Genomic DNA, 13,923 nt, shown 5'->3' on the forward strand with positions numbered 1-13,923 from the left:
GTGTACTTTACATGAAGACAATAGGCTGCGTTAAGTTCAACGTATACAAATGTCTCGAACTGGCCCGACCCTGTAAGTTTTCTGTAACGTATTATGTAATATGCATCATTTTTTTTTAATAACTAACGCAAAAATCTTCGGTAAGGCTTTCTGCTAAATGGCAGGCGAGTTTCAGATCTGCCATCATGTAACTCTTGGTGTAAAATGTCTTCTTCTTGATCATCATATTCTACCAGCAATAAGTACAACAATAAGTCGCGATCCCTAATTGGAAAAAAACGTGTATCTACTATTGTTCACTACCGAGCTGCGGTCTACTTGCGCTGTGACGAGATGTGGCTTTCATTCCAACTTCAAAAACAACTTTGATAGTTTCATGCAAAGTACCACCTAAAATTAATAAAATGTAAAGTAGCCAGCAGCTACATTTTTCAATGAAAACACTTGAAATTTTATGCTGCAGAGTAATAGGTAATTAAGTTAATCATTAACTGTGACCAGTATCGAAAAAACAGAAACTCCATCATCGAGCTATGATATGAAACTAAGATATGGAAGAAATCAGTTTTGTGCCACAATTAGTTTCCTCAGAATAGAATGAGAAGCATTACATAGAAAAGTGAAGAAACTGCGTAGATGCGAAATCAGTAATTATTTAAAGGAAAGGGAGAACCTCTACCGAAAAACTAACTACTGGAGTTGATGTCTTTTTGTTTGATTTACATACAATATTATTTACAGTTTAATTAGCTTTTGTTGTTTACAGCAAGAATATCGGAAAACTCACTTTCTTCGTGCACTGCTTTCAGCCACTTTGTGGATCCGCTAGTTACTTACCTGCGTCGTCTTTCCTCTTAATACTGCTCATTATATATTTCTGACTCTAACAGTACCTCAGACAATCGTTAATTCGGAGGTAAGCCCAGGAGCTAAAATAACCGAAACGTATTTGTCGTCCACCTTTGGCTTCTAACAAAGCTGTTTACTCTTTCTTAAAAAAAAAAATGGTTCAAATGGCTCTGAGCACTATCGGACTTAACTTAGAAGTTAAGGTCATCAGTCCCATAGAACTTAGAACTACTTAAACCTAACTAACCTGAGGACATCACACACATCCACGCCCGAGGCAGGATTCGAATCTACGACCGTGGCGGCCGCGCGGTTCCAGACTGTAGCGCCTAGAACCGTTCGGCCACACCGGCCGGCTTACTCTTTTCAGTATGGTAGACTTAGCGCATGTGCAATGAAGTTTGGTACATGAATTGCAGTCGAGATTCTATTCCGTATCCTCTCTATTCTGTGTCCCAAGTGCCGCTCGCTTCGCCCGCGGGCTCTGCTGCCGAGCCACCACTTACATGTACTCAACGCGGTGAATCCATCCTCGCAGCAGGGTGAGTGGTGCGTGGTAACGCATTTGCGTCGCTCGAGGCGGAGGTACAGTGTGAAGGCTGGCCGTCTGGCCTCGCATATCCGCCCTGTGAGTGAACAGGCGGCCGTTCCTTCAGCATGGTCCGAGCAGGCACACGTGGGCGGAGTTTTGCGAGTTTTCGGGAGCTCCAACGTTAAGCGCTTGCAGCTATCGAGCGTGCGGGGTGTAGTCGTCTACGAGTTGTGGCTCATGTCGGTATTAACGACGCCTTTGATGTGGGCTTTCCCTTAGTTCATACAGGCGGCTGGCGTAAGTCGTGAAGGCTGATGGCCTCGCGCGGGGGTTGCGAGAAGGGCTCGCAATTTGCAGCATTGTTTCCAAAGTAGATCAGGGTCCTTTGGTTTGGAGTCGAGCAGAGGGTGTCAGCCAAAGGCATTGTCGACTCTCTGACAGTCTGGCTGCAGATTTATAATCATGCGTTATCGAGTGGGCATTTGTAGTACTTTCCTTCATAGATTATGGGTGCACTACACAACTACTCCAGTAGAAGAGTGGTTGTGGAGTGCACATGGATGTTGTTTAGGCTAGGCGGTAGTTTTGAGGTTCTGAACACTTGCCAGTCGATGTGCAGGAAGAAAAGTCATACCTTGTACAAAATAAAGACACTGCGACTGTCAAAATTTTGTCAGTTATTTCTCGAAATATTCGTAACAAAGTTCCTGAATTTAATGCCCTCCAGGAAAGTGCTCTGGCTCACATTATTCTTGGGACCGAGAGATAGCTGAAACCCAAGGTAGAAAGCTCTCAGGTATTTAACTAGTCATTGAACGTATATGGGAAGGACAGATTAGAGGCCATAGAAGGTGGACTGTTCCTCGCAGTTGACAAAAATATTATCTCCATTTTGGTCGAAATTAAGTGTGACAGTGAAGTTATCTGGTCGCTTATAACGGGACTAGGCGAAACCAAGTTAATTGTTAGACGTTTTCACTGGTTACTGGATTTCGCTGTAACAGTTCTAGAGTTATCCAAAGAAAGTCTACTGTCAGTAGCGCCTAAATACCCAGATCATGCAATGCTGGTAGGAGGCGACTTTAACCTAAGGAGTATAGTCTGGGGCGTCAATGGATGCAGTGCGTGGGTTACAGACTGACAGTCTTGCGAATTACTTGTGAACATGTTTTCTGAGAACTGTCTTGAGAAGCTAGTTCGACAGCCCATGCTCAGTGAAAATAACTACATGCATGCTACACGTTATCGACAGCGTCAGTATAGAGACGGGGATTAGTGATCATGAAGTCATTGTAGCAACTACGGTTAACAAAGTTCTAGAAAGAGCATTTCACTTAGTGAACTGACGTCGTTTAGTGCCAGTACGATGGACGTATAGCAATTATGGGCGAAGTTTAAAAAGATTATAAATAGTGGTCTGGAGAACAATGTGCCTAGTATGTGGATTATGGACTGAAAAGACCCGAAATGGTTTAACAACGAAATTCGTAAAATGCTCAAATAACGACAGGCAAAGTTTACTAGAGATAAGTGCATCTGTGGAACAGTCTACGCGCGATGCATACAACTGCCACCGAGAAGGTTTTTGGTTCTATGTAAAATGGCTAAGAGTGTCTAAGGCTTCCGTCCAGTGGGTCGTTAACCAGTTTGGTTTGGCAGTTGAAGATAACAAATTGAAATCTGAAGTTTTAAATTTCGGGTTTAAGAAATCGTTCACACAGAAGAATCGTACAAACAATCGTACAAACTTTCCGCTGTTTGTCTATCAGACAGACTCCTATACGGATGATGTAGTAATAAGCATCCCTGGCACAGAGAAAGAACAGAGAATGTTGAAAACAAAGACGTCGTCAAGTCCGGATGGAATTCCGATTCGGTTTTACAATGAGTACTCTAAGGAATTGTCTCCTTACCTAGCTTGCATTTATCCCGGATCTCTCACCCAACGAAAAGTCACGAGTGACTGGTTAAAAGCGCAGGTTACTCCCTTATTTAAGAACAGAAAAGAACGGTCCCACAAAATTACGTACCAATATCCCTTACATCGATTAGCTGCAGAATCCTTGAACACATTCTCAGTTCGAATTCAGTAAGTTTTACTGAGACCGAGAAACTTACGGGCATGAAGCAGAACGGCTTTAGAAAGCACCGCTCGTCCGAAAGTCAGCTTGCTGTTTTCTCACATGATATACTGCAAACTCTGGATAAAAGAAGACTGGCAGATTCAATATTTCTAGATTTCTGGAAGTAATTTGATACTGTTCCCCAGTGGAGACGTTTAACAGAGGTACGAGCATACGGAATAGGTTCTCAGATATGTTAGTGTCTCGAAGACTAATTAAGTAATAGAATCAGTATGTTGTTCCCGATGGCGAGTGTTCATCAGAGACAAGGATATCATCAGGAGTGTGCCAGGTAAGTGTGTAGGACGCTACTGTTTTCTATATATATAAATAATCTGGCGGACAGGATGAGCAGTAGTCTGCGGTTATTTGGTGATGATGTTGTAGTGTACGGTAATGCGTCGAAGCTGAATTGCTGTAGGAGAAAACAAGATGGTTCAAAATAGTTCAAATGGCTCTGAGCACTATGGAACTTAACATCTGAGGTCATCAGTTCCCTAGAACTTAGAACTACTTTAACCTAACTAACCTAAGATCATCACACACATCCATGCCCGAGGCAGGATTCGAACCTGCGACCGTAGCGGTCGCGCGGTTCCAGACTGAAGCGCGTAGAACCGCTCGGCCACACTGGCCGGCAGGAAACAAGATGACTTAGACAATGTGTCTAGTTGGTGCAATGAATCGTAGCTAGTTCTAAATGTAGAAAAATGTACGTTATTGTGGATGAGTAGGAAAAACAAACCCGTAATGCTCAAATACAGCATTAGAAGTGTTCTGCTAGACACGTCACGTCGTTCAAATATCTGAGTGTAACGTTGAAAAGCGATGTGAAACGGAAAGAACATGTGAGGACTGTGGTAGAGAAGGGGAATGGTCGACTTCAGTTCATTGGGACAATTTTGGGAAAGAGTTGTTCATCCGAAAGGGAGACAGCACTTAAGACGCTAGTCCGACCTATTCTTGAGTTGTGCACTAATGTTTTTTGTCTGTACCAGGTCGGATGAAAGAAGACATCGAAGCAATCAAGAGGCGGCTGCTAGATTTGTTACCGTTAGATTCGAATAATACGCAAGTGTCAAGGATATGTTTTGGGAACTCAAATGGGAATCCCAGGGAGGAAGGCGACATTCGTTTCGAGAAACACTATTGAGAAAATTTAGTAAACGGATATTTGAAGCTGACTGCAGAACGATTCTACATTTCGAGCAATGACCACAAAGATAAGATACGAGAATAGGATACGAGAAATTAGGGCTCATGCGCAGGCATAAGGACAGTCGTTTCCGCTCGCTCTATCTGCGAGTGAAACAGAATAGGAAATGAGAGATAGTGGTACAGGGTACTCTCCACCACGCACCGTACGGTGGCTTGCCGAGTATGTATGCGGATGTAGATGTAGAAAGTTCTCAACTAGTGCGTGGAACTCTTTGTGAGATTTCAGTATCCTCAAACGTTGAGTTAGGGTAGTTTTGATATAATTTATTTTACGTTTTTATTTATTTGCATCGCTGGTGAGTGCTGTGCCATACCTGCCATGTGTTGTTGGCTTAACAGTAATGGAGTGAGGGTCGACAACGTTGTGAGCGGCTATCCAGAGAGTAGTAGCGTCTTGCAGTACAATATAGTACGAGTCTGTTAGAGAACGTGACAGGGTTCAGTGTGGAATGGAAAGCCATGTTGTATGGTGCAAAATATATAATTACGTGCTAAGTTGTTACACTCTGTATCGTGAGTGAATTCAGGGGTTCATCACTTGTAAAACTGACTTTAAATTCAACGAAAGCAAATCCTACTGACGTCACAATAATGAATGATGAGTGGAGTCATATTCACTAGCTGTGAAAGGGAAGGAATTAATGTAGCACCTTTCAACTTGTAATAGAGGCAGGTAGCGATATAGACTCCAAGGGGAAAAAAGGTGACGCACTACGGAGGAATTATCCGAATGGGACGGAAATCTGTAGATTGTGGTGTACATATGCAGAGATGATTAAAATTTCAGAAAAATTGCGTCATTTATTCAAGAGTAAGAGCTTCATAAATTGAGCAAGTTAATAAACCGTTAATCCGCTTCTTGCCCTTATGAAAGCAACAATTCGACTTGGCATTGATTGACAGAATCTTGGATGTCCTGGTGAGGGTTAGCGTGCCACATTCTGTCCAACTGGAGTGTTAGACCATCAAAATCCCAAGATGCCTGACGTGCCTAGCCCTTAATGCTCCAAAAATTCGCAGATGAGATGAGATCCGGCTACCTTGGTGGCCAGAATAGCATTTGTCATGCACGAGGACAAGCGGTAAAAGCGAACTTTGTCGGCGGGCGTTGTATTGCTGAAATGTAAACCTAGGATAGCTTGCCATGAAGGGCAACCAAACTGTGCTTGTAATGGTGCCACAAATGACAACCAAAGGGTTTCTGCTATGAAAAGAATTGGCACCCCAGACCATCATTCCTGGTTGTCAGACAGTATGGCGATCGACAGGCAGGTTGCTGTCCCACTGCTGTCAGAGCGTCTCCTGATGACCAGCAGATCTCTCTCCAGTTGTGAATGTTTGAGGCATTACAAGCGGTTCCCTCCAACGATCTCGGGATCTTGACGATGTAACGCGCCAATTGGACAGATTGTGGTGCGGTATTCCTCAGGAGGACATCCCACATCAATCGATACCAAGATGAATAACTGCCTGGATAAAGACCCGAGGTGCACCAGCGTGTTGCTGAGTTGCTCAATTTATGAAGCTCTTTCTCATGAACAAATCATACAATTTTTCTGAAAGTGTATCCATTTGTTTGTCTCTGCGTGTACCTCACACCTAGGGATTTCCGTCCCCTTCAGACAGTTTTTCGTGGTACGTCTTTTTTCCTCTTTTTCCTCTTAGAGTGTGTCTTTTGCAGAGTAGGTGAGCAGTACTAACAAAAGTTCCAACTTTGATTTGAGAACTAGATGTTCAACACTGAATTTTTTTCAGCTTTTCTAGAAGCCTGTTGGTAATGGTCGGCCTGAGTGGCCGAGCTGTTCTAGGCGCTACAGTCCGGAGCCGCGCGACCGCTACGGTCGCAGGTTCGAATCCTGCCTCGGGCATGGATGTGTCTGATGTCCTTAGGTTAGTTAGGTTTAAGTAGTTCTAATTTCTATGGGACTGATGACCTCAGGAGTTAAGTCCCATAGTGCTCAGAGCCATTTGAACCATTTTTTGTTGGTAATGAAACCGACGAAATAGTGCAGACCTCTGTATACATGGCGGACGGAAGTGGAAATCGTTTTTCATCCTAGTGTTCACTAAACGAATTTTGCAGTTTAATTAAATCAGTCAATTTTGTATAGGTACAGGGACGTAAGAGTTAGAATTGCGACATACCTGGGTCATTTCCTACAAGACTGAGAAATTTTTTCGAGAGTATGGAGTTACCCCAAAATATTATGTTAAGGACGTAATAGGGCAATGGTAAGCAAAGATAACTAGACTCCACATTTCGGTATCAGAGACAATGGAGATGATCCCTGTAGTGAGGATATCAGCTTTAAATTTCTGCACAAAAAGCTTTTCGTCTACTGTTACTATTAAGAATTTAGAGTGGCCGCCTTCGCTTATTGACCAGCTTTCGCATTTCCATGTTAGAAAGGCTATTCACTGTCTTTTGTTGTCGTTAAGCACTAATCTGGCCACGGTATGCGACGTGCTGACGTTATCTACTACCTCATTAATTTTATGATTTGCATTATATTACACTTAACACTTTTGTCATCTCCAAAGAGAAAATGACACGTTTGGTGGAGTTCAGTGATGTACATCAAGAAAACCATCGATCCTGTAACAAATCCCTTCCACAATCTTCACTTTGAATTGTCTGTACTCTGTTTATTGACACTGGAGGAAAACAATTTCTTTTCCTGTTTTCAAAGTGAAGACTTTTCGCTAATTCCATAATTTCTCAGCTTACACAAACGTACTGCATTTTAAGGTCCACGCAATAAATTGACTTTACTAAATGAAAGAAATTACCTACTGACTTCAGCATAGCCATAAAGATGATATAATAATGTGAATAGGGTACAGCAAATGCTAAAAGATGTCATTATTTTGCATTCTATTTTTCAGATTCACAAGGGAGATGGAGATATCAGAGCTGTCTATAGAAGAAGTGAGACAATGGACGCCCCTACGCTTTGCTGAAGAAACATGCGCTTGGACCTGGGTCGAGAAGTTTCTCCAGAGAGGCGTCCCTCTGAGATATTTGGAAGCAACAAGGAGGAAGCTCCAGAATGTGGACTCGGCAACAGATGTAGTGAGGACAGCGTGTGTCACAGGTCTGTTACATCTTCTGCAGTACGCCCTCTCAGTTGATCCCTCTTTAGCAAAGGTAAGACTGGACACAGAAGGTACGACGCCGCTGCACGTGGCCGCCGCCCACAGACGAGTCGCAGTGGTGCGTGTACTCGTCGATGCAGGCGCAGATATCGACTGCAAAACCGGCAACGGTCGGACACCACTGCACGCCGCAGCATCGGTGGGTGCTGCAGACACTGTGCGCATCTTGTTAAAATATGGAGCCCACTTGAGGGAGACAGATCGAGATGGGAAGACTGCCATGCAGCTAGCAACGGAAAATGGTCATTTGCACATTGCTAAGTCGATGGAAATCCACGGAGGAAATGTGAACAAGATTATGCGTGACTTGATTAGGGCAGGTCAGGCAGGAGATGTGAAGACGGTGCGGGAGCTTTTGCCATTGAGCACTCAGGCAGGCCCCGGGGAGTGGACGCATCTCCACTGGGGGACTATAAGGGGCACCACAACTCTATTGAACGCGTTCTTGGCTGCGGGGATGGACCCGAACGTGAGTGACAGGCATGGGAACACTCCGCTGCACATCGCAGCCGCCAGGCGTCCACCAGCCTTCAGCGCCGCCCTCATCGCCGCCGGCGCCGACATCGACGCCGCTGACTCCACCGGCTCCACGGCGCTGCACTACGCGGTGCGCACGGGGAACATCCCCACTGTCCGTCTGCTGCTGGAGTCCGGGGCTCGGCACGACCTGAGGGACAACGACGGAGACAGCGCACTGCACCGCGCGGTCTCCAGAGGCTCGCTGGAAACTGTAAGCGCGCTGCTGGAGGCTGGAGCCAGAACGGATGCCAAAGACGCTCAGGGAGAGACGCCCTACGATCTCGCGCGGAGGTGCGGCTACACTGACTTGCTGAGACTGCTTCGTCTTATGCCCTCAGGTAGGGAACAGGCACTCGTGAAGAAACCCCGGGTGGCGCCCCACAGCTGCTTGGGCACCCCAGCTTGTTGCAGATACTGTAGTCCACCCCGTGATTAAAAAGATGATAAGCCATTGTCGTTGATGGTAACAGAGAATTTTCAGTTAGCAGGAAGGAAAATCGTAGGTGATGTCTGACACTTAGACAGGAGGACTGGGATATCGTGAACACGTCCGACGGCTGTTTTCCAGAGGAATGAGAAGTCAATTTTAGGCAGTCTTGTACAATATGAAATGATGTCTATGGAATTTCGCTTTCTTTTATACTTGCTTACACCTACCATTGAGTGAATCACATACTGTTCAAATGACTAACTGACAGCTCAGAACATTTCTTCCTAATCATCCACAGTCATTTAATTTGCCTCTCTTGCAACACATTCCAACGTTTGCCTTTCTACAATTGCTGCAGTTTCTTTGTTTGTTGGCATCAATTTTACATTATTTGACACTAGACGGCTCTAAGTGCTTGCAGACAAATTATCTCACATTAAAAGGTACCGTGGATTAAGGATTGCTATTCTTACTACAGTATGACTCAGTGTATTCTCATCGTACAGTACCCTCCGCCTTTTATTGTTCTCCCTAAAACTCTTAAGAAGAATACCAAGGTGCATTTTTTCTTCTTTAGTGGCCTTTAAGATTTTATCCTATAGTGATCTACATACCATTTTTTATCTTCAGTGGCCTGTTTAACTCATAAAAAATCCTTAGCAGATTTATTAATTGATTTAACAGTGTCTGATATGACATCGTTTGGTTAACAGCACGGAGTGGTATGAGTTAGAGAGAAAGCTCAGAATCAGACATTATGTGGTCACACGTTAGGTGAGTTAAAAGATTTAAAGAAGGAAAGAGATACAGAAAAAACGTGTTCTGAGCAACACACAATGTAGTTAAAAATACGATGTAAGTAATAAAAAGATATACGCCGCCTAGATTCTACATGAGACAGATGTAATTATCGAATACAATTTGGCAAACTGAAATTTACAACCTACTTCTATTGTGACCAATATTTCTCAGCATGTTCTCTCTGCTTTCTTACATTTATATATACAGACAGAGCTCAAGAATGAGGATGGGGCTGAGGTGTATATTGGGATGATACACGGAAAGATAGTAAAAAAATTAAACTCGTAAAAGATAACAAGCAATCGTGGAAGTTCTTTCCTGTATTGTATATACCGTAAACAACAATAACATCATTCTGTCAGATTCCAAATAAACACTCGCCAGGAAAATAAATGTCTCTAAGTGTGTAGGATGATTGACACACTGAAAGAAAATCAGGACAATAAATGCCAGGTAAAGATGTACTGGTGCAAAACGTACTGGAATAAAACGAAACAAAGACAGCATGGCGAAGTAGCCAAGGTACGATAGCGAAGAAAAACATCTTAAAGTACTATTACTTGCAGACGATTTCCTGCAAAGATATAAATGACTATTGAGAAATGAATGGAACAAAGAACGGAAGCGGCCAACGTTATGCAGTAGTAGCAAGCAGCTTGTGGTACTCAGTAGTTATGAGAGAAAGTCTGTATCTCTTCAAGAGATCTTTAATGCAGTCCATTAATTAAACTAGCTTTAACACGCAAGTATAAATAGCAAAAACACTAGATACGGCACTTTGTGTTTTGAAAACGCGTAAACCAATTGACGCCTGATTGCTTTCAATCTACTCTAGTCCCTGGCTTACGAGACAGGTCATGCTGCCATCACAAATTTCAGTCATAAAGTAATAAAACTTACCTAGAATAAATATAGTCAGTGTTTTATATATATATATATATATATATATATATATATATATATATATATATATATCTGTGTGTGTGTGTGTGTGTGTGTGTGTGTGTGTGTATGTGTGTGTGTGAAGTTGAAGTGCCGTGTTTGGTATTTTCGTATGTGCAATTTCATACTACAAAAACATGCAGTTTGGTGTATGCACCACGATAAAAATATCTCAAAGCCGCGTCGTTTTTGATACAATTTTTTATGTAAAAATATCGATAAATTTAACGCTGCCGCATTAAAAACCTGTCTGTATTCATAGTTAAAAATTAAGAGTGCCTTATTACTACTTCGGGAAAATGCATTTTTGGTGATTCAACCAGTAATCTTTTGAGAAATATGCAAGTACAAATACTTCAGTGTGAATTAAAGGAAAATCTGAAAAGCTCTGGGCTGCCCATTCTAATTATGCTGACAACCCTTATGGCTAAAGTTCAATGTATTAAGTCTGTGTTCACAGTTCTAGGTTCTTGTTTCAACCGTGGGATGATAATTGAATCTAATAATGCTGACATGACAAAGAATATGTTATGTGTACCTAGAATTGCAGATCTCAGCCATGTAAGATCTTTTGAAGGAACAAAAATCTTTTCATAATTTAGTAGAAACGTAACTTTTCATGCCAGTGGAATATATGGCCAATCTCAGTTGTCTGGTGTTGTGCTGAAAGAAGTTTGTCTTCCATGTTGAAATTTAAACTCACAGCATGTGTTTCCACACAACAATGAAGTATTTATGGATTCGTAATATGAACTCTCAGAAGAGAACGTTGGAGTTATGACATGCTTTCTCTTGAAAAACCTTCAACAGTGTATGGTTGCAAAATTATTTTTTCTTTATTGCTTTAATTCACTTGACTTAGTGAGTTGAATATAAATGTTTCTTTTAATATTGTAAATTTATATGACCTTTTATGCTAGTAAATGTAACATAATTGATAGATACATTTTTCATTTTGAGCATAACACTGAGAAACAAGTAAAACAAAAATAGGAACATATAGTGCTTCAAAAATAAACCATCAGAACCGACTACCAAATCTACCAAAACATAGTTGTAAAACTGGAAAAAAGTAATACAACATGTGACAGAAAATTTCATCAAAATTAGTTAAAAACGACAAAGAAACTGGCGCAAAATGACACCGAAATTGACTACAAAATAAAACGACCGTTTGGTGATCTAACTATAATATAGTTGAGTTTTTCACACATATGTTTCAGGCAGCATCTACTTTGCGTATATGGTTTTTAGCTACAGCTTTATGAATGTGGAATCAGAGAGCAGCTGAATCACTTGTTCTGCAGAAGCAACAGTTGAAGAAAACAATTCTTAACATTGATTCCATGCCTAGTGACTCAAGAATGTCCTTTTACACCTTCTTACTGATATTCCTGGCGACACAAGATGCACAGGGATCTCTTTCTCTTCCTGTTTACTTTATATACATGTAAAAAGTGTGTGAAATATTCATTTCCGATGGTTGATTCCTCATCTCAAAATACACAGTTGAGAACATTCCGCAATAAGTGTTCAAATTATTAAACCAATTTTCACTTTGACTCTGGTACCTGCTTTATTCTTTTACTGTCTATAAACTGATGTCCTTACCTCTGACCATATGAACCCAGCAGTCTTAAAAGGTGTCACCATTGCACATACAGCTAAACACTGGCAAAACCTGAAAATGAAATTGGTGATTTTCATGTTTCACAAAAGGAAGTATTTTCAATAAGCTACTGTGCTTTGTACTTGCAGATGACTTTGTAGCGACTTGTAGAAGACACTTTTTTACATCATATGTATTACCGGCATCGGTAGTTCTTACTGTGTAAGTAATGCTACTGTTGGTTATTTAAAACACCAGCATTAGTACAGTCCTCTTCAAAGAGATATGAGTTCCTTATCCATTTCTCTTTTAATTGAAAAAGCAACAATATTTACTTACTATTAAAAACAGTCTTGATGACGATTTATTTATTAGGGTGACTCTAGTCATCTTCAAACCATTGAGAAGGAACCTCTTCCTGCTAGAGATTCTCCGGCAGAAAGAGGTATCTCCTCAATGGTCTGAAGATGACCACAGTAGTGCTCAAAACCGGTCACCTTAATAAATAAATCGTGATCAAGACTGTTCTTAATAGTAAATATTTGTAACACATTGATCACTGTCACTCCCATAATGTATTCAAAAGTAAACTATTTTTATATTGTGATAGGCATCTGGTACTTGAAAGAAAGAAATAAGATCTAATCAAATCATTGTTTTTAGATTTTATTTTGAGGTGGATGGGACTAGTTCTTCAGCTTTGTAGCAATATTTATTCATTTGTTTCCCCGTTTATTCAGCAGCTGCACACATGATTAGAAAGTAGCCTTTGAACATATCCCATAAATAACCTCGTATTAGTTTCATGCCCAGTATTCGAGTGTTCCATTAGTATCACAAAAATAATTTCAAGTTTTTTCTACCAAACAGCTTTTGAGAAGCAGTTTTGCATCAGAAAAACTTTATATTCTAAGGCAGGTGTGTCAGATTCATATACAGATGTGTTTTGTACAGATCAATCAATTTGTAATTGCTAGATATTTTATGGTCATTAAGTAGCTTCATCTTGCCAATAATCATTTCTTCATCACTTTTATATAAATCTAGTACAAGCAGAGATTTCATTCATTCACTCATAATAAGTGAAACAATGCTTGATGCATCTCACATGATTTTGAACATTTTGAACATGAAAGTACTTACATCACTAAGGAAGGTGTCTTCAAATATTCTTTCTGGCTGACAAGAAAGAATGCGGAAACTCCAAAAATTCTAAATGTTCATTTAACCTAAAATGTTAATGGGATCACCAGCATTCATTCAGTTGATATAAAGTTAATAATAATAAAACATAGATGTCAAAATGTTCTTTCAACTTTGTTGCTATAGATGTAATAATCTTGAAGAGAGGAATGTCTGCACTACCTTTTTTTTTTTTACACTAGTATCATTCCCACCATCAGATATCATTTTACCAAACATATTCATTAACAGGTAATGTCTGAGTCAATTGTAACTGGACACAGATACAATTCATCACTCTGATTACTATATTGGAAAAACATTTGTTTGTTTTGCGACTGTGTAATGAATGTGCTTGAATGAAATGTGTACACAGGAATTATCTTTTAAGATTTACATTTTACCTGGAATTTTAAGATTGAACTTGAAAATTTATTTTGAAACAAAAACTGAAGTAGAAAAATATGAAAACTTAAATTTGATGCCATAGTGCTCTTAAACTCTTCATTAAACTGTCTCCTCAGCTTTGAGAATTTGTATGTTAAGACAACTTTACAGTATC

General features: G+C 40.8%; 1 protein-coding gene across 1 annotated transcript in view; it reads left to right on the top strand.

Moving 5' to 3' along the window:
• The window catches only part of LOC124775589 (ankyrin-1-like), a 63,863-nt gene that overhangs the window by 44,732 nt on the left and 5,208 nt on the right, over positions 1 to 13,923 (top strand). Inside the window, exons 2-3 of the mRNA XM_047250419.1 lie at positions 7,609 to 8,347; positions 8,528 to 8,735. Coding sequence (XP_047106375.1) covers positions 7,609 to 8,347; positions 8,528 to 8,735 — 947 coding nt within the window. The remainder of the gene's footprint in view (positions 1 to 7,608; positions 8,348 to 8,527; positions 8,736 to 13,923) is intronic.

Source organism: Schistocerca piceifrons, chromosome 2 (assembly GCF_021461385.2).
Source record: "Schistocerca piceifrons isolate TAMUIC-IGC-003096 chromosome 2, iqSchPice1.1, whole genome shotgun sequence".
In the NCBI taxonomy this organism is placed as follows: domain Eukaryota; kingdom Metazoa; phylum Arthropoda; class Insecta; order Orthoptera; family Acrididae; genus Schistocerca; species Schistocerca piceifrons.